Source organism: Podospora pseudopauciseta, chromosome 4 (assembly GCF_035222475.1).
Source record: "Podospora pseudopauciseta strain CBS 411.78 chromosome 4, whole genome shotgun sequence".
NCBI classification, from domain to species: domain Eukaryota; kingdom Fungi; phylum Ascomycota; class Sordariomycetes; order Sordariales; family Podosporaceae; genus Podospora; species Podospora pseudopauciseta.
In genome coordinates, this window is record NC_085894.1 from 1,163,372 (window position 1) to 1,189,621 (window position 26,250).

General features: G+C 52.2%; 8 protein-coding genes across 8 annotated transcripts; 3 read left to right on the forward strand and 5 right to left on the reverse strand.

Annotated features, from left to right (window-relative positions):
• Positions 1 to 479: 479 nt before the first annotated feature.
• Positions 480 to 1,493, reverse strand: QC763_000310 (uncharacterized protein; the record flags this gene model as incomplete). Its single annotated transcript, XM_062905078.1, has 1 exon — positions 480 to 1,493. One exon carries the CDS (start codon positions 1,491 to 1,493, stop codon positions 480 to 482), a length of 1,014 nt encoding a protein of 337 aa, XP_062765486.1.
• Positions 1,494 to 4,075: 2,582 nt separating this feature from the next.
• QC763_000320 (uncharacterized protein) lies at positions 4,076 to 5,089 on the reverse strand (the record flags this gene model as incomplete). Its single annotated transcript, XM_062905079.1, has 2 exons — positions 4,076 to 4,680; positions 4,705 to 5,089. The coding sequence occupies 2 exons, from the start codon at positions 5,087 to 5,089 to the stop codon at positions 4,076 to 4,078; spliced, it is 990 nt and encodes a 329-aa protein (XP_062765487.1).
• A 97-nt stretch (positions 5,090 to 5,186) lies between these two features.
• QC763_402300 (uncharacterized protein) lies at positions 5,187 to 5,978 on the reverse strand (the record flags this gene model as incomplete). The annotated part of the gene is made up of 4 exons (XM_062911858.1): positions 5,187 to 5,233; positions 5,313 to 5,538; positions 5,610 to 5,895; positions 5,962 to 5,978. The coding sequence occupies 4 exons, from the start codon at positions 5,976 to 5,978 to the stop codon at positions 5,187 to 5,189; spliced, it is 576 nt and encodes a 191-aa protein (XP_062765488.1).
• A 5,210-nt stretch (positions 5,979 to 11,188) lies between these two features.
• Positions 11,189 to 11,877, forward strand: QC763_402305 (uncharacterized protein; the record flags this gene model as incomplete). Its single annotated transcript, XM_062911859.1, has 3 exons — positions 11,189 to 11,388; positions 11,459 to 11,688; positions 11,789 to 11,877. 3 exons carry the CDS (start codon positions 11,189 to 11,191, stop codon positions 11,875 to 11,877), a joined length of 519 nt encoding a protein of 172 aa, XP_062765489.1.
• Positions 11,878 to 12,803: 926 nt separating this feature from the next.
• On the reverse strand, positions 12,804 to 18,110 carry RPO31 (DNA-directed RNA polymerase III subunit C1 (rpo31)). Its single transcript, XM_062911860.1, has 2 exons — positions 17,505 to 18,110; positions 12,804 to 17,441 (listed from the first exon to the last, which is right to left on the reverse strand). Exons 1-2 carry the CDS (start codon positions 17,715 to 17,717, stop codon positions 13,092 to 13,094), a joined length of 4,563 nt encoding a protein of 1,520 aa, XP_062765490.1. The 5' UTR covers positions 17,718 to 18,110; the 3' UTR covers positions 12,804 to 13,091.
• Positions 18,111 to 18,360: 250 nt separating this feature from the next.
• Positions 18,361 to 22,120, forward strand: QC763_402320 (uncharacterized protein). The gene is made up of 3 exons (XM_062911861.1): positions 18,361 to 18,990; positions 19,050 to 21,700; positions 21,758 to 22,120. Exons 1-3 carry the CDS (start codon positions 18,595 to 18,597, stop codon positions 21,885 to 21,887), a joined length of 3,177 nt encoding a protein of 1,058 aa, XP_062765491.1. The 5' UTR covers positions 18,361 to 18,594; the 3' UTR covers positions 21,888 to 22,120.
• Positions 22,121 to 22,204: 84 nt separating this feature from the next.
• On the reverse strand, positions 22,205 to 23,412 carry QC763_402330 (uncharacterized protein; the record flags this gene model as incomplete). Its single annotated transcript, XM_062911862.1, has 4 exons — positions 22,205 to 23,078; positions 23,135 to 23,186; positions 23,286 to 23,344; positions 23,411 to 23,412. Coding segments are annotated over 4 exons (987 nt in total).
• A 44-nt stretch (positions 23,413 to 23,456) lies between these two features.
• On the forward strand, positions 23,457 to 25,923 carry fim1 (fimbrin; the record flags this gene model as incomplete). Its single annotated transcript, XM_062911863.1, has 4 exons — positions 23,457 to 23,758; positions 23,844 to 24,054; positions 24,148 to 25,831; positions 25,889 to 25,923. The coding sequence occupies exons 1-4, from the start codon at positions 23,736 to 23,738 to the stop codon at positions 25,921 to 25,923; spliced, it is 1,953 nt and encodes a 650-aa protein (XP_062765493.1). The 5' UTR covers positions 23,457 to 23,735.
• Positions 25,924 to 26,250: the final 327 nt, after the last annotated feature.

The window sequence follows — 26,250 nt, forward strand, 5'->3', positions numbered from 1 at the left end:
CTATAACGACGGAGCTAAGGCGGCCTTATAAGCCTTCCACGCGTAATACCTAAACAAGCCCAAGGACCGACGAACGGAGGCCTAAAGCCATTATTAAGCTCGTGGGCAAATATAAGAAAGGGGGAGATAGTATTACACGGTAAAAGTTAATTACCCACAACCACTACTAATAATACTATCGATATTACCGTAAGGAAAGGTAACTGTACGTTATAAGCTAATCGTTAAAGTAAGGTAAATAATTAAAAGCTATAGCGGTTATTAAAGAAAGCCCACTGGCCCTATATAATATTGAAGGACTTAGCAGCGGCTTGAGGCCAATAAAGGGCACGGGCCAGGCAAGGGAGGATAAATACGCGTTCAGGATCACCAAGACTGTATTACTTCTTCATCTTTTCAGTATCACGCTCTTCGAGGCCATTAAAGATTATTAGACTGAATTGAACCATGAGTTCCAAGCCCTGATATTGCAGCCCTTGTCACACCCTCCCCCTCTTCCTAACCGGCCCCTCCCTGTTATCCGTCCCCCAAGAAACCCACCTCCCCGCGCACCACTGCCCCGCCCTCGTCCGGGCATACCCCTCCGGCCTAGGCATAGCAAACGCGCACAACGCCCCCAAATGCTGCATCACCCCAGCAAGAAAACTCTCCTCCACCTCCCCAACCTCACCCCGCAGACTCTGCACCGAAATATTCGTGTGCAACCCGTTGATCTCGGGCATGGTGGGATTAAACAGCACCTCAATCCCATTCTCCCTACACACTCGTCGGGTGGTCTCCTTGGCGGTGACGAGACCATCTACTGCTTCCATGGGGGGCAAGTGGCCTAGCACTAGCTCGTAGGCATTGTCGCTTCCCTCGCAGTGGAACTGTTCAACAGGGACGTTTGCCGCGGACTCGAGCTGTTTGGTGATGGTGGATAGCACGGGGAGCATGAAGGACTCTATGGCGCGGAGGCCGGAGGAGGCGTGGATTTCTGCTGTTTTGGCACTGTGTTTGGGCTGAACGGCGCTGAATTCGAGCTCGAAGCCGACTCGGAAGTAGAGGCCGATTTCCTCGCCTGCTTGAATGGCTTGGAGCAGAGCGCGGCGGGGGCAGAAGGGGGCGGAAAGGGTGAGGGGGGAGTGGTGGATTTCTTGATGGAGGGGGGTTCCGTTGCCAAAGTAGCATAAAAGAACGGCGTGTTCTTCTGCGGTGTTCAGGCTCGGGCAAAGGTGGATGGTGTTGAAGTCGGGGAGGAGGAAGCTCTGTCCTGCAGGGCGGCCAGGGTCGACGTTTGTGAGTGGGAGCCCGATGTCAATGAGGCACAGATAGTGTCGGCACAGGGCAAGGTTTGTTTTGGCTTCGAGAAGGGCCTGGAAGTGGCGGAGGGTGAGAATCCGGACCCGGACGGTGGAGGTGTAGTCTGTCCATTGAAGATGGATGAATTGTACTGATGGGTGCCACGTGATGAAGGCCGCAAATTTATCGTAACCATCGATGATGAGAGCCATCTTGACACCAGGTGAAGGTTAATTTGGCATGCCAAACGGAGCAAAATTTCTTCGCCGATTCAAATGTTTGACTTGGAAGATCTAGTCTATGCCTGAGCCTGAAAAGATGACTTGTGTCAGCAGTGTAAGTAGCTATGTAGCCCCAAAAATAATGACATTGGCAGCCCGCTTATTGCATATGCAACCGTACATGCAGCTCTGGTATATTGGGTACAACGAAACACAGGAGTTTGCACACGAACAGGTAGAATGATGTATTATAGGATCTCCGCAAGGCAGCAGTGGTCTTGTAGGAATGCATTCTGCTTATTATCCAGCCATACAGGGAGAAGGACAGAGGTCAGCATGCCCGTGGCTAGTCACACAGACATACACAGCCTCCACTTGCATGCTGCCACATCCCTTCGTTCACAAGAGACCCGGGACTGTGCCCGCATTAGGGGGAGCCTGATAGCTCGGAAGGTTGGGAACCCCGCCTCCACTCCACGTCTCGGGATAGAGACGTCCGAGCCTTGCCTACCACCCTTGCCACAAAATAATTGAGACACTCCCTAGTAAAGTAGGTGGGTATGGCTTGAAGGATAGTCCATAGGTCTTTAAAGATAGTCATAGGCTTTTAAACATGGTTTAAAGGCCTACTAATCTAGTTTTGAGGTATATGTCAGTTCACAGTATAGTATGGGTTAACTTTCTTTTGCTGTCTCAATTATCTTGTGGGGAGGGTGCCTACCCACCTACACAACCTTTGGTGTGTATAAGGAGTATAGTTCATATCTTACGCAATATATGGTCCATTGCTTCCGCGCATGGCACAAGCAGGACATCGAGATCTTGCGATTTCTCTTGAGAAAGCTAGGATGTGAGATCTGTGGTGTTGAAAATGACGATCAGGTAGCTAACCGACAGAAGAAGAAGTACGGTAGATGCAAATTCCCACGTTCCATGATACAAACCTGACCCGGTTCCATCGCTCTTGACCATTACTTTCAGCGCCACTGCATATGCACCAACCCATCATAATCCTTCTCCGTCGGTGTCCTCCCCTGATCATCCGATCGAGAAAAGTACAACGTCTCAGCCTCCTGCAGTAGCATCTCGGCTTCTGCCTCTCTGCTCTCATCCTCATATAAAGCCTGAGAAAGCTTGTAGAGACAGCGGGCATGCTCACCCACCATGTCTTCCTTGTGGAGGTTTGTAATCACCATCGCGTCTGTGATGTGTTTTCTTTGAACGACAAACCCTTAGCCACGCTCTCATGCTAAAGTCAGGGGCTGCCTGGGGGTACTTACATGGAAGCTTGCACGTTTCCCTGGTCTAGAGCGCAGCATCCGGTCCGGTACATGCACGCGGCGTTGAAATAGCTCGTTCGAGCCTGCTGCTTCGAAAGCCACAGGTTCTGAGCTTGCATAAAGTACGACTCGGCATTGGAGAAGTTCTTTTCTTCCATTTCGATTCTGCCGATCAGAAAGCTCGCGCTGTGTGGTGTGAGATAGCTGGTTAGGAACACCGCATTTCCATCGTTTTGTTCAACAGGGCAAGATAGAAGGAAGATTAATGAGAGCACTTACTATGCCGCATTGGCCCACTGCTCCCCTTGATTCCGCATGTACTCTTTGTAGGGCCCTTCAATCTCCGCCCGCGCCTCCTTCAACCGGCCCATATACAACAAACACGTAGCCATGCTCATCTTTTGGAACGGAGAGTACGGCCTTCTAGGCGGACATGAAGGTTTGGCCGATTCTGACCACCGTTTCCAAGTTGCAGCAGCCTTCTTAAACCATTCATATGCCTTATCGAGCTCCATCATGGTAACGTACGCCTCGCCAATGTTGTGCTCGGACCATGAAACCTCCATCTGGTCGCCATCCGGTTCCCGGATCCGAATCTTAAGTGACTTCTCAAGACACTTGAGCCCCTTCCTGTGGTAGCCGCTGCGGAGATAGAGCTGACCCAAGTACGATGGAATCGAGGATAACATGTCCCAAAGCCGCTCCTCGCCTTGTAGGGTGAGGATCGCCTCCTGATTGACTTCGCAGACTTCTTTGAGCTCTTCAAACTCGTGCTGCTCGAGAAGGTAACTGCCATGAAGGGTAGGTTGTTTAGTCAGGTCCCTAATCATGATATGGCACGGGTGGGGGTGTTCTTGCGGTTGACTTCCTCGTTTCTGATCAGGATAGAAAGGACTCACCGTTCGCAGGTAGTAGCAACCTCACAAAACTCCCTACACGTATGAAACCTTGGGTTCCTCAATCGTTCCTGTCTAAACATCTTGGAAAGAGCCAGGATATGTGGCACATAAACACTACACCGTTCCCAGTGCTCGTGCAGGTGAGGCGCCCGCTCCGGAAAGGCGAGAAACACAAGCTTGGACGCCATACGATGAGCCTTTGCTCGGCCTTCCTCTCCCAGAAAGTCCTGAAAATGGCTCTGGATTAGCCTGTGGCACGACAGTTCGCATGTGTCTCTGTCCTTCTTGACCAGGGACAAAGTTTGGAGTTCCACAACCGCTTCAGAAAGGCTATTTCGTGTCAGCTCATAGCCATCATGTTTTAACATCGTGAAGTAGGTAAGAACAGGAGGATTCACGTCAAAACATCTCCACACCACGGCAGCTCCGTTGCCAACTTTCCCGGTTCTCCGGGCTGAAAGAGCATCTCCGGTATCCGATCCGCACTGCAGCACGAGATGACCGCCAGAATCGAACTCGCATTGACGCTCAAGTTCTGAAAAGAGATCTGCCAGACTGGGCCGATACCGTTCTGTCCAAACTCCGGGGCGCGGTCATAGATCTCGACCAGCTGGCCTATGGTCCAGCCGCGCTTGTGAATAACACCCGCCATCCTGTCTAGAGCCAAAGCGTGGCCGCTGAGCCTCTCTGAGAGCTCTAGCGCTGAGTTGAACTGGCTGGCCAAGACATCGGCGCTGATGTGATCGGCGAGTAGATGGATAATACACTTGGCGCCGTTGTCGATGTCCCAAGTCTCAACTTCAATTCCGACTTCTGCTGGCTCCCAGGCAAGATCGGTGTTGCGAGTGGTGATCAAGGCGTGACCATTTGCCGCTAGGTTGGGCCAGTGCGTGACGAGGACGTCGAAAGATTCTACATTGTCGTAGACTATCAACCATTTGGCCTCTGCAATGATTTGAATTTGAATCATCAGTTTGTTTTCTCCCACATTCTTCAACACTGAGAGGAGAGGCTAATACGAACTCGTCTGTTGCAACCAGGTCATAACAAGCAGCCGGTTGTCGTCATGGTTGTGAGGAACATAGCCTGGCAGCTGGAGTCTTCCCGCAATATCGGAAAAGCTTTGCTTGACCTTGATCTTTGTCTCCGCCTCAACCCAAAGCACCGCATTAATTTTATGTTGCTTGTATCGAGCTTGGGCATACTTGATAGCCACATGTGTTTTGCCCGCGCCACCAATGCCATACAAGGCGATGGATCGAAAAGTCTGGGTGGACCTCTTGTTGAAATGATTCTCGATCTTCTCAATCACATCATCGCGGTCAAAGGACTTGGGACTTTTTGAAGGAGGCAACATGATGCACGGTAGAGTGGCCTGGTCTTTGAACGAGCGTGGGTTGATGGACATCATTGAATAGAGCCATGTCAAGTCGTTGTTCGTGACTCCATGTTGCCGCTGTGACATGGCTGCCGCCTTCTCGATTGCCTTTACTGACTCTTCGATATCACGAGAGGTTATTTCGCAAATATCTTCGAGGCGTCTCCAGGGATCCTGGTCTTTGGGGATGGGTCGGGGTGGTCAACGCATGTACCTATCTGGCAGCTTTAAAAGCGGGCGGCATGGATCTCACCGGCGGAACGGGACCGGGCAAAATGCTCTTCGTCCCGGAGGAACTCAATGGCATCCGCAAAGAAGTTGGTAGCCACCACAAACGTCTCGAAGACAGCCTCTTTGGCTTTATTGGATAGGTCCTCCCCGGCTGTGCTGTATCCTCGTAGCGTCTCGACGTTTCGACTGAGCTTCTTGATTTCCTGTGTCATCCGTCGAGTGGCGTCTCCCTCTATCTGCGCCGCTACCTATGGTTCCAAAGGAGAGTATAAGTATGGCGTCGGTGATCAAAAGTTCATTGTAGGTGTGTACTCGCCACAACAAGTGTCCCCATCAATCCCCAGAACAAGCTAGGGTCGAGCTTTGGTCCGAGTTTCTCCGCGAAGATCTTGCTAAAGTCTCGAAACTCGACAAGTCGAGGGCGGATCATGGATAGCTCCTCAAGAACAGAATCGGGGAATGGTTCATCAGGGTCATTGATGAGATGTTCTATGATATCGTCGTAGCTGCGAAAGCTTCGAACGTTTCGCTTATCCTCACGATCTTTGATCTTTGTCATGCATCTTGCCGCTCGGGACGCCCATGTCTCCTGGAAGAACTGCTCTCTACGTTGCGATGCTTGGATTAGAAACCTTCTCCCAGCCTGGACAATGACCAGATTAGATACTCACAACTCTTTGGTGTCCATTACCGTCGCTGAGAGCGAGATAGGGGCTTGGTGCAGGTAAGACGGACGGAGGTTGAGCAGACGAAGTGTGGTTGAAGTATGCAAAAGCCCGGTAGCTTACCGAGAGGAAAATGAGAGACCCAGCTGCTTATGACCTACTCTGTCCCGGGAGCGGGGTTGTCTACCTACAGGGACAGCCAGTAAAATACAACTGTAGCGGGCCCGGAGGGGGGGGACACAGGGCCGGTGCAGTGGTGTACCGCACCCTAGGTAATCTGTACATCAGCTCAATTAAGGTACTTGCCGACGTTGTCTTGCCAAGAAGTCGAAGCATGCCAGTCTCGACACTCATCAAAGACTGTCTCTGAGAGCAACGAGAAAATGCCCTAGTCTACATACAACAGCAGCCCTTATTTGACCCTGTCGGCTTCGGAACTTCCGGAGCCTGGCTGGACTCGATCTCATCCTCGTCCACCTCAAGGCCAGCGCCCCTGGCAAGATGTTTGCAGCTTGAGAGAAATCCCCAACTTATCAGGCAGTTGAACTCGACACCCCAATGCGCAAACCACGGGCTGTCAGTGGCGCAACCGTCCTTGAGCAAGATGGTGTCAAACCCCTTGAGATAGGCGTCTTGCAGTGTGCCCATGACACATTGGTCAATGTTAATACCAGTAAAGAGCAGCGTCCTTAGGTTATGTTCGTTGATGAAATTGGTAACGTCCTTCATCCTGTCGCACATGCCTGAGCTTCTGTTCTTGTAGAAGTGGACATCGGGCGGGTCAAAACTCTTGCCTTTATGGTAAGCGTCTGACAGTGGATCGTGGAGCCAGCTATTCCATGATTCTTTGACCAAAATTCTCCCGCCATTGATCACCTTGCCATTCTTGTCCGTAACTTCCCCAATCTCGTCGCCCACACCCTTCTGGTTCCTGTACATGCCCTTGTTGCTGAAACCCTCTCCGGGTCGAAGCTTCTGCCAATCCTTCGAGACTTTGACCGGTTCAAAGTTGAACGTTTTGAAGACGCCCGGATCCATCTCTTTTAGGTCTTCGTCGGAGTAGCCTGTGGTTACCCAGATGATCTGGATGCCAGCCTTTCGGGCAGCAGGAATGGCGTACTTTAAGATGGTATTCTCGGCGCGATAGAACTCTGGGTTATCATTGCCCAGAGCCTCGTGAAGGTCGTAGTTTTGAAGGTCGATGATCAACAGGGCGGTTTTGGCAGGGTCGATAATAACAGGTGTCAGGGCGCACTGTAGACTCAAACGCGGTTTGACGGGTGCGGAATCGGGAGTGGAAGGGTGTGTGAGATCGAAGCCCTCCTCTTTCGACCACTTCCAAAAGTTTTTGTCATTGCCGATGATGGTTGGCGACTGGTCTTTGCGGGGCTTTGACCGCCAGTCGGGCTGTTTTCCGGTCGACATGTTCTCGTAGCTTGTAGAGGGTTGGCCTTTTGGACTGAAAGGCTCAGGTAGGTAAAGTAGGTTCAGAACAGCAAAAGTTTGGAAGATGATGTGGCATGTTAGGTAAGGTAGGGGACCTGCAAGAGCTGCTCATGCACACCGAGATGGAAGTGAGGGGTTTGGGAAGGCAGGCTCCCGAGTTTCTGTACAACATACCCCGCCCCGATGATCCAATATTCTGAGTGGTTGGGTACTTGAATAGACAGGGTTCTCTTCACCAGTAACAAGCACATGAGACATTGGAAGCTGCAGCCTCACTATTTCATTTGCTATCGACCTGTCGTGAAACCCACACCACTCTCTCCACTTCGAAGCCCGCCCTCGCCGATTCCATCGAGTGCCCATCGATCAATTATCACAACAGCCCTTAGTGGGTCAATTCTTGCCAAAATCCACGACGCGCGGAGGCTGGGGGAGGCTCCCGTGGCCCTCTCCCCCAAGTTGAATCTGCCATGTGTGGTAGTCTTGCTTGTTGGGCGTGATCGGGATGAACCAGGCCTTCCAAGGTTGACGAAGCGGCGCAACAGGCTCCATATTTTTGTGATACTGACTTCCGCCTAGGTAGGTAAGCAAGCGATTAGTTGCTGGACTTTTTGGATAGACAATCACTTACCAGTAGGTCTGTTTTAGGCTGCAGCTGTGTGAGGAATTGGGACTTGACTGAAAGGTATCGTTGGTCACAAAGACAGGAGGCGAGCACCAAGGATGATCGGGGGATACCTTGATATAGCTTTACAGCCTTCGGTGGTTTGGTGAGGACCAACTTTATGCCGAGCCTTGCGTGACAACTACCTAGGTGGCTGTTCATGTTGTACCTATCAAACACCAAGTGTGGGTGGGAGAGGGGTCATACCATAACAAGGGTCCTATCTGGTGTGGGTGGATGAAGGCTCATTTTCCGCCCCCCTTCCCCTCCTCGGGCATCTACAATGACAAGATGGCAGGCTGCCATGAGGCGCCTCTACCACTGGATTCTCGTGATGACGGGCCGGCGTACACAGTATGCGTTGTTAGCTGGGTTGTTCGGATTTATAAAGGTGCCAACAACTAGCAACGTCGAAACTTTCGAGAGTCCAGTTCTCACGATCTCGACACTTGGATCATCACACAAGAACAACCTGCCATTTTCACCTCACATCAAACAGCGAACCACGGAATCGTACCACCCCACGAATAAGACAAAGGTGGGTGTATTGCTTTTGATGCGAATTGGATACGTGCTAATCAATAACATACACCTGCAGGTCGTATGATCATGCCTCGTTGGTACAACTCTGCAACCGATGGTCCGGTGATGAGAAAACCAGCAACAGATTTGGAGTCACAAACTACAAGCAACAAACAACATGGGCCCACTGATTTCAGATCTGAACATCTGGTGTACTTGGGCCTGGTCTTTGGGAATCTGGACCTCATCCAACAAAAGTACCGTGGCATCCTTGCATATTGTCACTATATCGAAGGCTCCTTCGATCCATTGTTGACTGACAATTACATGTCAACGTGGGCAGCACTTGAGCTAGAACGACCCGCGTCGGCAGTCGACTGTTGGTCCCTGCCCATTGCCGTGTTCAACTGGCTGCAACATCCAAAGTTGCAGCCACAGGATGTCAGCATCGACACCATTTTGAACAGTCTGCTGAAGACTTCCAGCAGTAGTCCCAAGAAACCAGCAGGTAGCAGCCCCAGACTCGGACATCATCACCCCCACGCCTATAGTCAAATAGCCGTGTTCGCTGTCTTTTGCTGGGCAACAATGACACTCACGCCCAATCTACAACCTCCTGGCACACCCGCTCTGGCCTGTCTGGCAGCCGGTCGGTCAGAACTAGACGCCGTTATGCAACACAAGCTCGATAGATGCAGAAGACCCATCGCGGTAACCTTTCACGGGTTTAAAGAGCATGCCTGGGGAAAGGAAATCATGAAAGGGCTACAGTCAGTTGTCGATGGAAACGAGGATATCTACCAGGCATCTTTCAACATGAGGTCTTTGCAGCTTTTTGGCAAAGTCCGCATTCAGTGGGTCACGACAATCACAGCCCATCTCGAATTCGATGCAGCGAGCAGGCAGCTCTCGCTGTTCAAGTTCCCCTCACTTTGTGCCCTCAAATGCTTGGAAAGTGACAGCAAAGCAGATCCGATACTCAAAAGGTAGGTGACACAGACGAGCCTTACACTCCAGTCATGCAAGCCCACTGACTGCTACTCCATCTTTTAGCATCTCAGAGGAATTTGACCCCTTACCATCCGATGACAGCATCCATCGATATATCACACTCGAACAGGAAATCCTCCTGTCCTATCGACTCTTGTTCGCCCAAAGCGGAGCCTCGAGGAGAGTGGCCCAGAAAGAACTTGCAAAGTTGAGGCGCGAGAACCCGGCAACATTCGACCCGTTTCTCTCTGTGCTCTGTGAGCGGAAATACAGGATTGGCATTTTATGGTGGTCGAAAGTGGATCAAGAGCTCGCCGATTTGCCCTCTACAGCCTGGCCGCTGCCCTGCCTCGATGCCGATGGGCTGCTGCAGGAGAGGGAGGTATACAGTGCCATTGAGGACTTTCCCCGCCTCGGTCAGCGCCTGCTGCGGGTCCAGAAGTTCAACGCGCGCTGGCGTCCAAGCAGGTTAACGGACTTCTGGCGTGATCGTAGGAATCCATATCAGTGGTACACCTTTTGGGCGGTCCTTATCTTTGGTGGTGTTGCGAATCTGCTCGCTGTTATGCAATTGGCTGTGGCAGTTTATCAGGCAATACCATTAACAAGAGCAGATGAGGGGTAGAGGAAGGATTGGCTGTAGGGATCTTCTTCTTTTGGTTCCAGTCGTGTGGAAAATGTTGCCTCACTTCCTTGAACTGGGGGAGAAAGGACATACCTAGACAGTACATGACATGAGAATAGAGTACGTATCATGCGGCTCAAATCCCAACTGCCATAATCGAGTCTCTCGAAGAATGCCGTATCAAAGCACAGAAAGCAGGTTCACAAATGTAGCATCAGCCCTCGCGGTGCTCAAAGCAGACAGGGACGCATACGAGGTGGTGTGATGGTGCTACACACCTGCATCGCCAAAGGTCAGCATTGGTTCACGGCGGAAGCCTATCAGCGAACACAAGCCAGAGCCTTGTCAAAGATCAAACCTTCACTTGATCACGTCTAAGCAGTCATTACCTCGGTCAAGCAAAGGCCGACGACTTGGGCTACTGTTGCTAGCATGATACCAAATTAAGCCATCTCTATCCGTTTCCCTCATGACTGAGGCTTACGATAAATCTCATAACGTCTATCCACCTTTCACGCACTTCACTTCCTCACCAGACGCCTCCTTATTCCACAGCCATCACAACTAGTAATACACTCCCCAGCTAACATCCAAAATGGCCGACTTCATCACCAACCTCCCCTACATCGCCCGGGACCCTCTCTACCAAGAAGAGAAACCCTTCTCCTGCGACTTCGACCACGGCACCTCTACCTTCGCCACAAACCACAAACACGACCGCCAACCTGTCCAAATCAGAGACATAGGTGCCGACCCCTCACACTTCACCCTCGACAAACACGGCTTCTGCGTCCTAAAATCCAAAACAGCCATCGACCCTGACGCCGCCCTCGCCGACAAATCATCCATGGAAGACGCCTACGCAGATGAGATCGTAGCGTTGCTCAAGACAAATTTTCCAGAGTACAAGAGGTTTGAGATGATGAATGTTGTTGTATGAAGCCCCCTTTCTATGGCCCAAGTATTAACAAGGGGTCATCACTAACATGGAACCTGAACCAAAACCCCAGGTCCGAAAACGCGACCCAGCCTTCCCCTCCCCGGGTGCAGTCTCCATCGTGAGCCACGAACAACCGGCAGGCGTCCCGCACAGTGACTTCTCCGTCGGGGGTCTGCCCCTGCAGATCGAACTTTCCTTTCCGGGGCAGTGGGAGAACTTGAAGGACAAGGAGTTTGACGTCATCAAGTACGAGATTCTTTTTCCTTACCTTATCCAAAAACCACCTCTAACATGCAATTCCACCTCCCAAAAAAAGCCTCTGGCGCCCCCTCCACGGCCCAAACTTCGACTGGCCCCTCACCCTCTTAGACTTTGCCTCAGTCGAACCAGACGACATGATTCTCAACGACGACCTGCACCGCGACCGGGCAATGGAGAACACGCTCCTTCACTTCAACGAGAAGCACAGGTGGTATTTTGTCAACGGGCAGACGGTGGACGACGTGCTCGTTTTCAGGATCGTCGACTCAACGGGAAAGAGGGCGAGTAAGTTTATTTTTTTTATTTTTATTTTTTTTCCCCATTTCCCTTTGCATGAAACTAACTGCCAGTCTTGTGTTTGTGGCTGATGATGTAAACCGAATAGGGGGCTTTCATTGCGCTGCTAATAACCCGAATACGCCTCCTGGACAGATGAGGACTAGTATTGAGATTAGGATAGTGGCTGTTCGATGAATATGCCAGTGCAGTGACTTGGGTAGGTGATTATTTTCTCCATCTGTAGTAGGTAGGCAATGAAGTCGTGGAAAGCGAACATGTTGGAATTCTCCATCACAAAGGCTACCGTTTGAGGTATTGATCAGATTATCAAGAGAGAACCGTTATGGAGCCCCCTGTTTATCTAACCGACGTCTTCCTTCCACCCGTAATATAGAATTTAATTATATTTAGAGAATAATTATTAAGTATTTAAATATATTTAATAAGCCTTAAAAGATAGTTAAGAGGCTTTAAAAGATATTTTAAAGGTCTTTGAATCATCTTTAAAGCCTTTTACTATATTATAAGAAGGGTAAGTAAAGCGGTAGATAGGGAAAGGGGCGTTGGGAAGATAAACAGGGGGTCCGTAAAGGTTCTCTTATTGTTAAACGTTGAAATGCTTTATGCCTTGCTATTTGGGCCCACTTTCCCGGAATTCCTACCTTCTTCGATATGCGCTGGCGTAAAGGTAAACCTAATCTCGAAGTCGTTCGAAATGTAGACGTTGAAAATCTAATATTCGTGAGGAAGTCACTTTCAAGGACGCCTTTTACCTCTTATTAGAGAAAGCCTACCGCCGGACCGAACAGCACCGTAGCGGTGGTGGATATCATCGAAGCGTGTAATATCGTTGTAGTCGAGCAATCGTAGTGTGGAACTGCAATGCGGGTAGAAGAAGGCTGCAACCAGCGCAAGAGCACCGGTGACATTTATATCACTCGCTACAACCGTGGTGCCACAGGAGCAAAAAGTAATTGACACGTCAAGGTCTGGTGCGGGTTTCATCATGGTAGGAGACTACTGGGGATAAGGGAAATGCTTCGGTACACCAGGCTCATTTGTGATAGCTAATAGGCGTCCGGTAGAGTTGAGGCATACAAACAAGGTGGAAGAAGCATCTTCTGGAAGGTATTTATGTCATGTCAGACACGCACACACACAGCCATGTACCTCGTGTTTGGCCGACTCTCGACTTCACACTACGTCCAGACCGCTACTCACGTCAGTCAAGTTCAACTGAGAAAAACTAATTAATCTAGTTCTTAACCATCAACCATATCGATATTTACAATAAAAAAAGCTAGTAATTGTCCCAACCGTTTTCTCAGCTCAACTCCGCATGAAGACCGTCCCGTCCCGCTTTTCCAAACCAAACTCAACGAACCCAGACATAAAACCATCCTCTCTGCTTAACAAGCCGCCGCAACCACCGCCGGCCGGGCTCGGCCCCTGCCAAGCTTGGAGTGCGTCTTCTTCCATATCTCATCAAACATAGAGGGCTTGGGCTTAAGCTGCCAGTCATAGAGACCAAGACGTCTGACCACCTGGAACGAACCTGTCCCTATCGACATGGTCTGGCCCATGATGATGCACTCACTGACGCCCAAGATCCGGTCTGTCTTCATACCAGCAGCGGCATCAAACAAATGGTCTGGCGTCTTCTCGAAAGAAGCCAGCTGGAGAACACTGTCGCGCATTTTGGCAAGGCCGAAGCGCGTGATGCCGAGAATGTCACCCTTGTATGTCATGACATCGGCCAAAAGCTCCATGTGACGAGGGTCGATGTTCATGTCGCCCATGACTTGCTGAATTTCAAAGGCAATGGTTGTGCGGGCCGCCTCAATACCCAGTACATCGCGACATTCCATGACCGAGTTGGTCAAGCACTTGGTGCCAACCACACCTTCTGTGGTCATACAAGCGCGCAGTCCGTAACCTTCCACCAGAACTGTATGCGCCGAAGTCTTGCTGTCGACATTGATAATTGCTCTCGTTGTCTCGGGGTGGCCGGCAATGGGCACTTCCGGCAACATGCGCTTGAGGAAGTTGACTCTCAACTGGAAATCGGCTGCCGACTCATCCCCTGGATTGGCGACAGTCAGCCCCTTTTCCAGAGCCGCAGCGCGTTGCCTGGCCGCCTTTCTCGCCGCCGTCGCATCCTGCCATGTGTTGTGGACGAGAACCTCAATGACATTCTTGTTCACCTTCAGGTCTTCTGGCTCAATCTTCAACTTGAGCTTCTTGGCCTTGACAATGGCGTCGGCAATATCGGTAGTCGTTATCCCAATCTGCTCCAGGTTCTCAAGACCATCCTTCTCAAGCCTGAGCACAATTTTGGCGACGTCCTGCAGCCACACATCATCCACATAGTCAAGGATATCCTTGATGTAAGTCTTTTCAATCCTGTGCTTGACGGCCCGGGCCGCGCTGACATCCTTAGTATTCTCCAAGACGCAAGTGATGACAGGTGTACTGATCGTCTTGGAGGCGTTGATGATCTCCTTGATACGCGGGACACCCTGGGTGATACTCATGCCGGCAACACCGGCGAAATGGAACGTCTTGAGCGTCATTTGCGTTCCAGGCTCACCGATCGACTGAGCGCCCACGGCTCCTACAGCGTGACCTGGCTCGACCTGTGCCTTCTTGTACTTCTCCAGGCATAGCTCGATGAATTTCCGAAGACTGGCCTCCGACACCTTGGCCGTGAGGTCGGCGTGCTTTTGTCCCTTGGCGCGCGCCTCATCATCCAGATCGATATCCATCTCGGATCCACCCTTGTTCATCCTATTAACTGCAGCCTGCATGGCAAGGTCGTCTTCTAACACGCCTGGATCGAGGCCGACCGACTTGCGAATCCTGGCCAGCTTGGTGGCTCTCTGTGTGATGTATGACTGGACACTGTTGAGGTACTCTCTCGCGGCGTCGTGCTCGTCGACAGCCATATACGCTGCGCGGTCCGTGCTCGTGCGGATCTGCTCATCGGTAAGCCCAGTGATGACCTCGCCGGTAAGCATGTCACGTCGGACATAGAGCGCCCGCTGTCTGTCCAGTAACTCCTTGGTCAGTTTCTGTATCTCGGACGGCAGCAACCCCCTCTCCGAGTTGTTCCAAGTAATGGTCTGGGAGTGGTTCCAGGTCCGATCAAAGTTGACAGGCCGGGCATCTCCCTCCATGTCCACTGGGTCGAGCCTGTCTGCACCGTACTGGAACTGGACAATGCCTCCTTCCGAGGTGCGCACCGTGTCATCGTACTGAGTCGATAAATCTTCCAGCGACTTCATCAAGCGTCTGGACATGTAACCCGTCTCGGCCGTCTTGACAGCGGTGTCGACCAAACCTTCTCTGCCAGAAATGGCGTGGAATAAGAACTCGGTAGGATGCAGACCGGTGTAGAAACTGTTCTTGACGAAGCCCTTGGCAGCCGCGCGCTTGTCGCCCTTTTCGAAATGAGGCAAGGTTCGGTTCTGGAATCCATCAGCGACACGCTTGCCGCCGATAATCTGTTGACCGACACAGGCAATCATCTGGGCCACGTTGATTTCGGAACCCTTGGACCCAGACTTGGCCATGATGAGAGGTGCGTTGTTTCTGCTGAGATTCTCGGTGCAGTAGCTACCGGCAGCTTGACGGACAGCGCTCAGGGTTCCCGAAAGCTTGGTCTCCAGAGTCTCCTTCATGTCGCAACCTGGAGCCTTCTCAAGAGTCCCGTTTTCTGCTTGGGAAATAAATCCGTCGCACACCGTCGTGGCTTTTTCGAGGAGCATGAGCTTGTGTTCAGTCAATGCCTGCGAAGGAAACACATCACCAACACCGATAGAGAAGCCGCGCAGTGTCAAAGATCTGGCACAGAGCTTGGCCAGACGGTTCATCGTGGCGGCAGCATAGTCGGCTCCATAGTCTCTCAGAATGACATAGAACACAGAGTTCTTTTTGCCCTCTCCAACCGTGGACTTGTCCATGCGGCCGCAGATAACCTCGGAGTTGCGAACAACAAGGAACGAGTCGTCAATGTCCATGTCTGGAGGCTGGAGGTTTCCTTTGTTGTAGACCTTGTTCTTGGCATCGAGGTTGACCAAGACAGGCGACTCCTTGTTGGGCCGCATCATGACGTTGAAGATTTGCTTGCCAGTCCAGAGAGCTTTGGGCTTGAGGATGGCAGGAGGCGGAAGCTCGAGATAGGTATCGCCAAGAAGCATCTGTGTGCAAATGTAGGTAAAGTTGCTTCTGTCGTAGAACCTATCTTTGCCGCTCAACAGATAAGCAGCGGTAATAAAATCCTGGGTGGCGGCAATGATGGGCTCGCCGTTTTTGGGAGTACACAAATTGTTCTTGACGCCCATCAGGTTGATAGCCTCTGCTCTCGCCTCCTCTGTCTGTGGGACGTGAAGGTTCATCTCATCACCGTCGAAATCGGCATTGTATGGCGAGCAAACACACTCGTTCAGCCGGAACGTCCTCCAAGGTCTGATCTTTGCGTAATGGCTCATGATACTCAGTTTGTGAAGTGAGGGTTGACGATTGAACAGGACGATGTCGTTGTCTTCGAGATGCCGTTCTACAACATCTCCAATCCGGAGGTTGTCCGCATTCTTCTCAAGGATGTGAGGCTTCATGTGCTTCAAGAGAAACTTCATCTCATTCTCTTCGCCTTGGTTCTTAGTGATTTGCAACGCGCCAGGGTATTGAGTCGGGCCGTTTCTCACACAAGCCTTGAGTTTTTGAATGTTGTTCGCGTGAACGCGCTCGGGGTATGTGAGGTTCTTGGCGACACGTTCGGGGACGGCCACCTGTTCAATGCTCAGATTCGGATCGGGGGAGATGACAGTACGCCCACTGAAGTCAACACGTTTGCCCGAGAGATTGCCACGGAAGCGCCCCTGCTTTCCCTTGAGACGTTGGCAGAAGCCACGAGTAACCTTGCCAAAGCCTTGCTGGACGAGGCCAGGCACATCACTGTTGACGTACATGCCGACCTGCAGCTGAAGGAATTCCCACTGCTCCATGAGGGAAGGAAGCGGCGCACCCTTTAGCATAGCTTCGCGCAAATGTGCGCTATAGATGACAATTTCGGCCAACTTTGTGGTAATGTCGTCTTCGTTGCTTGCGCTTTCCTGGGCGACCGATGGTCTGATACAAAGGGGGGGGGCTGGGAGGTACCGCCAGAGAAACATCTCGGGTCGTCCTTCGGCAGGATCTAGGCCCAACAGCTCGCAATCGACCGAGTTGATCTCCTTGAACAGGTTGAGAACCTTGAGGGGATGCATATCATCCATGGCACGGCGGGTGTGCTTTCCAAGCTCTGCGAAATGAGCCTTGGCGCTCTCAAAGGAGGCATCAAACTCGATCTTGCTTTCGGGTGCCACCTTCTTCTGGGCCGTCGACTTGTTGTAGGCCACAAACTTGTCATGGACAAGCTTCATGCAACTCAGCTTTCGGATGGTTCCCTGCAGGTCACCGCAGTGGTAGCAGTTCCTCACTTTCCGGCACTGCTCGTTGATGCGCTTGAGTACGGCCGTACGCGCCATGTTGTCCTGTTCCCGGCGGAGTGATCTGAGGAACCGGCGGCGCTCCTCGTTGGTCAGGAGGATCCTGGAGCATGATTTGCAAATGTTTTGCAGGGTCGCCTGGATGTATTTGAGATAGCCAATGTGAAAGACGGGGAGTGGAAGTTTGACGTGACCAAAATGACCAGGGCAGCCCATCAGATCTTGGTGGCAGGTGTGGCATTTCGCATCGGGTTTCGGGCTCGAGGTTCCCTTTGGGGGACAGGTTAGCTATGACATGGGACAAAGCATGACGAAGGAAGTGTCGATACTCACCAGGCGGGGATCGAGGGGTCCATGCTTGAAGGGAGCTCGATTGTTTTCGACATCGTAGAGCAGATTGTCGGAGACCTCGAGCACACCTTGATTAAGAATGTCTTGGGTGGATTGAATGCCGAACTTGAGGGCCTTGAAGCGCTTTGGGAGCTGGTCCTTCACCAAGGTCTTGCGGTTCTCGGAGGCCCTGCCGGCCTCGACTTCCGACTCCATTTTGTGATGTGATTGTGTGGTGTGGTGTGGTTGTGTGGTCGCGGCGAGATGGAACAACGAATTGCCCCTCAAGGTAGCTATGCTACCTGCTCATAGCGGGCTCGCCGGGAATGTGTCGATGAGATGGCGACGTCTAAGTTGCTGCTGCTGTTGGTGAGATTGAGAGTAAAAGAAATACCAGCGGAGGGGTGTGGAATTGTGGGATAACTGCTTGATTTTCCCAGCAAAGTGTGGCTGGTTGGCGACGACAAGTGGTTCAAGTTTCGAGGCGTGTCAAAAGTGGTTCGCGATTGCAGCCGAGAATAATTTTGTCGGCGCAAGGCGGGGCAAGGCTAAGCAACTGAATGACTCCAATCCCGAAAGATGTGCCCCACCATCCCATGCACCCACCCCTGACACTTTTGGTGCAGGCGCATGGATCAACTGAGGATCAGCTGTACTTGAGGTCTTGGCAGATATACTTTATTTCTGCCTGTTCCAGTGCGGGAAGGAAAGTACCGGGGCACAGTCTCCAAGTTTCCCAGCCTGCCGGGAAGGCTGCGGGGCAACGGTTTTTCTGCGTCCAATCAACAGCAGTTCTCCAAGCACCCTCCGTCATCATTTGCTGCTGCCGGTCGTTGCGGATGTCACGAGCTTTGGCCGGAGAGATGTCCAGGGCGTGGGCCGAAACAAGAGACCACGTTCTTGTGTTGGACCTGTTTTCCTGGCTTTGATGAAAAGGTGCTAGAAATATTGAGCAGAAGAACCACACAATAAATTCTTCTTCCGTTGTTTAGAAACTTTCCTTTGTGCATTCCTTCAGCCTCTAGTTGCTGTGCCAAGTCCTTCCCTGGTCTCGAGCAAGATAAGCGAATCAACAACTGGCATCAAAAGCTGCATGCCTCATCGCTTGATCCGGCCGAGGAGAGCTGTTGGGCGATCCTTACAACGCTACCCTTTCTTTTCAAACCGTCGATATATTTGGAAGACTGCGAGCGGCTTTCCCGAACCGAATCCTGGGTCACCCAGACATCCCGGAGCTATGGCTTCCACGCCGGCCCCAAATACTGCTGTCGAGAAGAAGGTTGAGAAGTCATATCTTGCTTCCGCCGTCGACTCGATCAATCCCTGGGCTGGACCTCGCAGTGCAACTCCCACGCCGAAAGATCCTCAGCCAGCCCTCGCCCCCTCCACTACCGTCGACCATACATTGAATCCCTTTTATGGCCAAAGCTTCAAACGATATCCACCAGACTGTCCCCCGCCTAATATACAGTGGTTCCATGCTGTTGACGTGAGTGTTTCTTTGGAAAGTGTTGGAAGATTCAAATTAATTTTGAGCATTGGCTTTAGGTGCCAAAACGCAAGCCTAAGTTTATGATCACCAAGGCCGCTTCCGATGCCAAACCTGCCCAGCCAAAGAAATACGTCGCCTTTGATCCCCGAGATTCGCGAGCCGTGGAGGCCGCATACCAGGCTAGACTACAGGAGCTCGAGGAGGAACGGAACGCTTTCACCGGGAATGCGCTTGCTCGCATAGGGACTAAGCGCCCACGGGCTGTGTCTGGCGAGGGAGAAAAAGACACAGACAGTAGCGGATCCAAAACAAGAGTGCCCGTAAACGAAGACTTCTTGTTCGATGTGGATATTGAAGAGCGCGAACTTGCGCCCATTTACTGGGAGGGTCCCGTGTACGAGGTCCGGCGCGGAAGTTGGTTCTATCAAGAGGGCTCCACGCTCCGACCTTGTGAGGAGAATCTGGCTGCTCAACTTGAGGAGGGATATCTCAAGGTCAAGCCATGGCAATACCCGAAGGCACCCTCGAACCCGTCAACGAAGGGACTAACACCCAAGGGTTCCTCGGAGAACTTGAAGATTGTCGATGAATCCCAGGCCAAAACCAGCGCAAAGACTGCAGCCAGTGTACCCCAACATCAACCGCAGACCTATCGGTTGTTCGGTAGTTATATGAACAGCGTGGCAACGTATCAGGATTCTAATACAGCGTGGTTGTCCTCTGATGGGATGTTGTCGTGGGTTACATCGACAATGTACGAAAGGTTTGCAGGTGGTGGATACATGAGTGGTGTGAAACTAGTGCGAGGGTACACTGAGGCGAAGAAGGTCAAGGAAAAGGATGAGAAGCGGCCAGTGACACCAGCGGGATCAAAATCAACATCCAACGAGAAAGGCGATGAGACCCCAAAGGCCCTCAAGAGGCGATCTGCACCGCCCACGAGCGTGCGGCCCAGTCTGGATGAGGGTGCAGACATGGAGCCCGACAATCCTCGGAACTCTTTATCTCGCCAACTGTCCAATTTGATGGAGCGGGCAGAGGACCCAGAAGCTGAAGCCGAGGCTATCAGGGTGCGCGAAGAGAAGGAGATGATGGGCGATTACAATACCAACGCTGGTGAGAACCAAGGCCGTGATATCGAGCATCTGGTGTTGGTGACACACGGCATCGGGCAGTTGCTATCTCGCAGGATGGACAGCATCAACTTTGTTCACGATGTGAATATTCTTCGCAAGAATCTCAAGAATGTGTACTCTGTATCCGCAGATTTACGGGCACTCAATTCTGAGATTGGGGAAAGCGGACCAGGTAACTGTCGAGTTCAGGTGCTGCCTGTGGTCTGGCGCCACCGTCTCGACTTTCCCAAGCGCAAGCCAAGAAGAGGAGAACACGATCTCGCCGAGGCATTTGATGAGGAGGACGAGTACCCGTCTCTGGAGGATATCACCATTGAAGGCCTCGCTTTCGCCCGTTCCCTTATTTCTGACCTCGCCCTCGACGTGCTTCTCTACCAGAGCGCCTACCGGGAGCAAATCGCCGACATTGTTGTCAAGGAATCCAACCACATCTACAGGACCTTCAAGGAACGCAACCCAGAGTTCAAGGGCAAAGTCCACATTGTGGGGCATTCCCTCGGCTCAGCCATCATGTTTGACATTCTCTGCCGACAAAAGAAAAGGGCACCTGCCGCTTCGCTGCCGCGAAACCCTTTGAGAATCTGGCCTGCTGCCTCTTCAGAAGATAGATTCGAACCAAAGGAGAGCAGAGATCTGGCTTTCGACTTTGACGTGGCGGACTTTTATTGTCTAGGGTCACCGATCGGGTTGTTCCAGATGCTCAAGGGGAGGACAATTTCCGCTAGGAATCTGCCCAATGCTGTCCCGTCGGAGAGCCCGCTGAATCCGGATTACATGGAGGATCCCTTTTTGTCTGCACCGGCGTATTCGTATGCTAGCGATCAACACCTCTCTCCTATTACTGGCCACCCGTTCAGTGTCTCCTCTCCCAAAGTCTCTCAGATGTTCAACATTTTCCACCCGTCGGATCCGATCGCGTACCGACTTGAACCGTTGATATCCCAGGTCATGTCTACTCTCAAGCCGCAGGCATTGCCATATACAAAAAAGACCATCTTTGGGAGTGTAGCCCCTCAAGGGCTGACGGGCTTGGGGGCAAAGGTTGGGCAGAGCGTGACGGGGTTGTGGAGCAGTTTCTCTGCTGGGATCGCGAGTAGCTTGCTGAATCGGAGCTTGGGGCTGACGCAGGAGGATGTGAATAATATCAATGCTTCGCATCATCGGGAGAGGGAGTTGAGTCTTAGTCCGGTTGGGTCGCCGGGTAGTGGTGCGTGGAAGGAGAAGCAGCTTGGGGCGGCGGAGGGGGGGGGCAACAGTAAGATGGAGGATCATGTGGAAAAGAGCGAGAAGACGGCGGAGAGGCAGATGGCGATTGCGGCGGTTACGGGGGGAGGGAAGGATGGGGGGGCGTTGATTGATGAGGAGTTGGAGACGTTGTTTAGTCGGTTTCAGAAGAGTAGGGTTGAGAGGGCGGATGGTGGTGGGGGGGAGAAGGGGGATGGGAATGGGGGGGATGTGCTGACGAAGGAGAGGTGGTTGGAGGAAGAGAGGAAGGCGCAGAGGATGAGGAGGGAGGAGGGGAAGATTAGGGGGTTGAATAGGAATGGGAGGGTGGATTATTGTATTCAGGAGTAAGTGAACTGGCATGAGGGTGGGGAGATGACGATGGTGCTAACGTGGAATTGTAGGAGTGTGCTTGACTTTAACCCGATGAACACGATTGCGTCGCATATGAGTTATTGGGCGGATGAGGATGTGGCTCATTTTGTCCTTTCGCAGCTGTTGCAGGGGGAGAGGGTGAGGACGCCGAGGGTGTGATGATAGCGTGTGATGGTATGAATGTATGTATGATGAGACGGGGGAAATTGGGAAGAGGAATGGATGGATGGATATACCCTTATTGTTACAGAGAGATAGAAACTGTTTGATGTTTGGGCATAGGAGAGGTGGTGCTTTTGACATGAAGGAACAGATCCGATGTTCACTGTAGGGGATGTATGTATTATCAACGCTTTTGATATCTCTAAACAGCCAGCCGCTTTTTATGTATCCCATCCCATTGTTGGTATCATATGCTATGCCCATCCACCCCTTCATCTCCATCCTTTCATCTCCATCCTTTCATCTCCATCCCCTCAAATCATCCCCAACATCTCCGCATAACTCCCCCATGCGCCCCCCAACTCTCGGCACAAATCCCCCGCCGTCCTCCCCTTCCCATCCTTAATAAACCTGACATCCTCCTCCTGGGGAACCGTCCCCCGTCTCGGCAGGCCCACACCCTCACAACTCTGCATCACCTGCTCTGGAAAAACAGAAGTGTGAACCCCGCTCTCGAGCCACAAAAGCAGCCAAAATACCTCCTCCTGCTCGTTCTCAAGAGCGAGGTGCATCGCAGTCTTGGACTCGTTCAAAGGGTCCTGCCAGCAGAGGAGCTGAGGCAGAGAAAGGGTGATGTCCTCGTCAGCGTCGACATCAGCCAACAACTCAAGAATGCCGGCCGTGTCCCCCTCGCTGGCGAGGGTGTGGAGGGCTTTGGCGGGGCGGAACTGGGGGTTGGCGGAGAGGTAGGCTTCTTCGGTTAGGTGGGGGAGGATGTTGAGGTTTTCTTGGACGCCGCCTTCGTTGGTGTAGGTTGTGAGGATTTGGGCGGCTTGGGAGGTGGGGAGGAAGGGGTTGGTGGAGGAGCCTGAGGCGGAACCGGAACCGGTGGGGGGGTTGGAGGGGAGGTAGGTGGTGCAGGAGGGGCAGCTGAGGGTGAGGGCGACGGTGGAGGAGAGGTCGAGGAGGCATTGCCAGTGGAAGTGGCATTGGCAAGGGAGGTGGAGGTCGTCGGGGATGGGGGGTTGGTCTGCAGGGGGGGCGAGGGACTCGTCTTCTGAGTCGGACTCGAATTGGAGGATTAAGGGTTGGTGGCAGGATTTGCAGAGGGACATTTTGGGAGGGTGGTTTGAGGTGAAAGGCGGAGATATGAGGGTTGTAGGTAAGGTGAGGTGAGGTGACGAGGTACTAGGTGAGGTAGTTAGTACGATATTATTATGTAAGTCTAATTCGTGAGTAATCACCTGAGTGAGAGTGATATGTGATAAGATATGCTCACCTCACGTTTTGCTGAAGCCTGGAGTGTGTGTGAGTGAAGATGAAGTTATTTCGAGATGCCAAGACAGGAAAGCAAAAAGCAATTTTTTTGGTGTTGCTGTTCGTGGGGTACACGACTTATGCAGTATAACCCCTGAATCATGACCCTGAAAAGGTCACTCCCTAACTCACCGCCCTTGCATATGGTTGGGCCGTTACCTTACGCAATCCCTCTGTGGCTTGGTTTCTGCCCAGGCGATTACATCAGTGCCAGGCCGCCTGGGAACCCCCCGCCCCCGCAAGCCTTGGAAGGAGTGCAGCATGGAAGCTCCCCTATTTCCTCCACCTGCCCTGGACATTGAAGCCTACCGTCTAAAAATCACACGATTACGACGACCCTTTCCCCGGCCAAACATAAAACCTGGAACTTCCATTGTTTGCTAAAGGCGCGCGGCCGTCTCGAGTTTCGTTTGCTTTACTTACTCCTCTTCTTGAGTACCATCTACAAGCATCATCAAGCTATCTTAGAGACACACCAGTACAGTTACCGCGTACTTCTGCGCGCTTCTCCGAATCCCCCGCATCACCATGAACGTCCTCAAGATCCAGAGGTACGACCAGTCTACCCCCAACAAAGAAACACGCGCGCATTGTTTTGCTGCCGGGATTGCCACAAGTTGACATGTAGCTACCTAGGAAATTCCCTCAATTCCAACAGCCCGAGATCTTCTCGTTAGCCGACGCCTTCCGTAAGCTCGACGTTGACGACAAGGGTTACATTGATGAGGCTACCGCCATCAAGGCCACTCAGACCAGCGAGCGCAAGCCATACGATGTCGTCCGTCAAGCGCTAAAGGAGGTTGAGCTCGACTCCTCAAGAAGAGTCGAACTGGAGGATTATGTTGGTGTATGTACTCGTCCTCTACTAGCTCGGGGGTAGCAATGCCGACTCAGCACCATGTCATCTTGCGCCAGGTTGCTGACCCATATTCTCCCACAGCTTATTGCCAAGCTCCGTGATGCTCCCTCCAACTCGCAAAGGCTTTCCGCCGCTGCCGCCGCCTCGCCAGCTGCTGTGATTTCCCAGAGAACAGGAGGAGGCCACTCTTCCAAGGGCAGCATCAGCGGAACTCAGGGCAAGATCTTTGTGCAAGGTTCGAACTCTAACATTACCCACACCATCAACGAGGATGAACGCACCGAGTTTACGCGCCACATCAATGCCGTCCTCGCCGGCGATCCCGACATTGGCAACCGCCTCCCCTTCCCAACCGACACGTTCGAGATGTTCGACGAGTGCAAGGACGGTTTGGTGCTCGCCAAGCTCATCAACGACAGCGTTCCAGACACGATCGATGAGCGTGTCCTGAACCGGCCCAAGGGAGCCAAGAAGCTCAACGCCTTCCAGATGACGGAAAACAACAACATCGTCATTGAGTCAGCAAAGGGCATAGGCTGCTCAGTTGTCAACATTGGTGCCGGGGATATCGCTGAGGTCAGGGAGCATCTCATTCTGGGACTGATTTGGCAGGTTATTCGCCGGGGTCTGTTGGGCAAGATTGACATCAAGCTCCACCCCGAATTGTACCGTCTGCTTGACGAGGACGAGACTCTGGAGCAGTTCCTCAGACTGCCCCCTGAGCAGATCCTCCTCCGGTGGTTCAACTACCACCTCAAGGCTGCTAACTGGCCCAACAGGGTTACCAATTTCTCGTCGGATGTCAAGAATGGCGAGAACTACACGGTGTTGCTGGCCCAGATTGGCTCTGAGTATGGTTGCACTCGGGCCCCTCTTCAAACTCGGGATTTGCACCAGCGCGCTGAGGAAGTTCTCCAAAACGCTGACCTTCTTGGATGCCGCAAGTTCTTGAGCCCTTCTTCGCTTGTTGCCGGTAACCCCAAGCTCAATCTTGCCTTCGTTGCCAACCTGTTCAACACCCACCCCTGCCTTGACCCAATCACTGAGGCGGAGAAGCTCGAGGTGGAGGACTTTGATGCTGAAGGCGAGCGCGAGGCCCGTGTTTTCACCCTCTGGCTCAACAGTTTGGATGTGCAGCCCGCTGTCCAGTCCTTCTTTGACGACCTCCGCGACGGCACCATCCTTCTCCAGGCCTACGACAAGGTTATCAATGGCTCGGTCAACTGGCGGCACGTCAACAAGCTCCCCGCGCACGGCGGTGAGATGTCGAGATTCAAGGCTGTGGAAAACACCAACTACGCCATTGAGCTCGGCAAGCAAAACGGCTTCTCGCTTGTTGGCATCCAGGGTGCGGATATCACTGACGGGCAGCGCACTCTAACGCTTGGTCTGGTCTGGCAGCTCATGCGCAAGGATATCACTGTTACCCTGAAGGGCCTGGCGCAGCGGTTGGGCAAGCTCGAGATCACCGATTCAGAGATGGTCCAGTGGGCCAACGACATGGTGCGCAAGGGCGGTCGCACAGGGACCATCCGATCGTTCAAGGACTCTGTCATTGGGTCGGGTGTGTTCTTGCTGGATGTGCTGAATGGTATGAAGAGCAGCTATGTCGACTACGATCTTGTCACGCCTGGGCGGAACGACGAGGAGGCGTATCTCAATGCCAAGCTCAGTATCAGTATTGCGAGAAAGATGGGGGCGACGATTTGGCTGGTGCCCGAGGATATTTGCCAGGTTCGCAGCCGTTTGGTGACGACGTTTATTGGTATGTGTTTCGGTTCCTGATGAACACGATGAAGAAGCTAATGTGGTAAAACTACAGGTTCTCTGATGGCAACTCACGAAAAGATGCAGTAGAATGGAGCATCTTTTCGTTTGTTATAAGTTGGAACTCGACAAAAGGTGGGGAGGCGGGGACAGGCAAGGTTCTTGGGAAAAGTTGCGACTACGAAAACAAGTCTGTTTTACGGATTCTCAGTCATTTTCCTTTTCTTCATGCCCCGAATTGTTCTGTTTAGGTAGCACTTTTTGTTGATGGCTTGGGCGTGTGGTTTTATTTACTTTTTCTGCAGAGTAGCCGAGTTATGCGGCGTCTTGAATTCTATCTAGTTGAATCCTTGAATTGGGGAATGTTCCTGGTCTCATCCGATGTGTTGAGGGGACGGGTCTGAGTGTTGGGTCTGA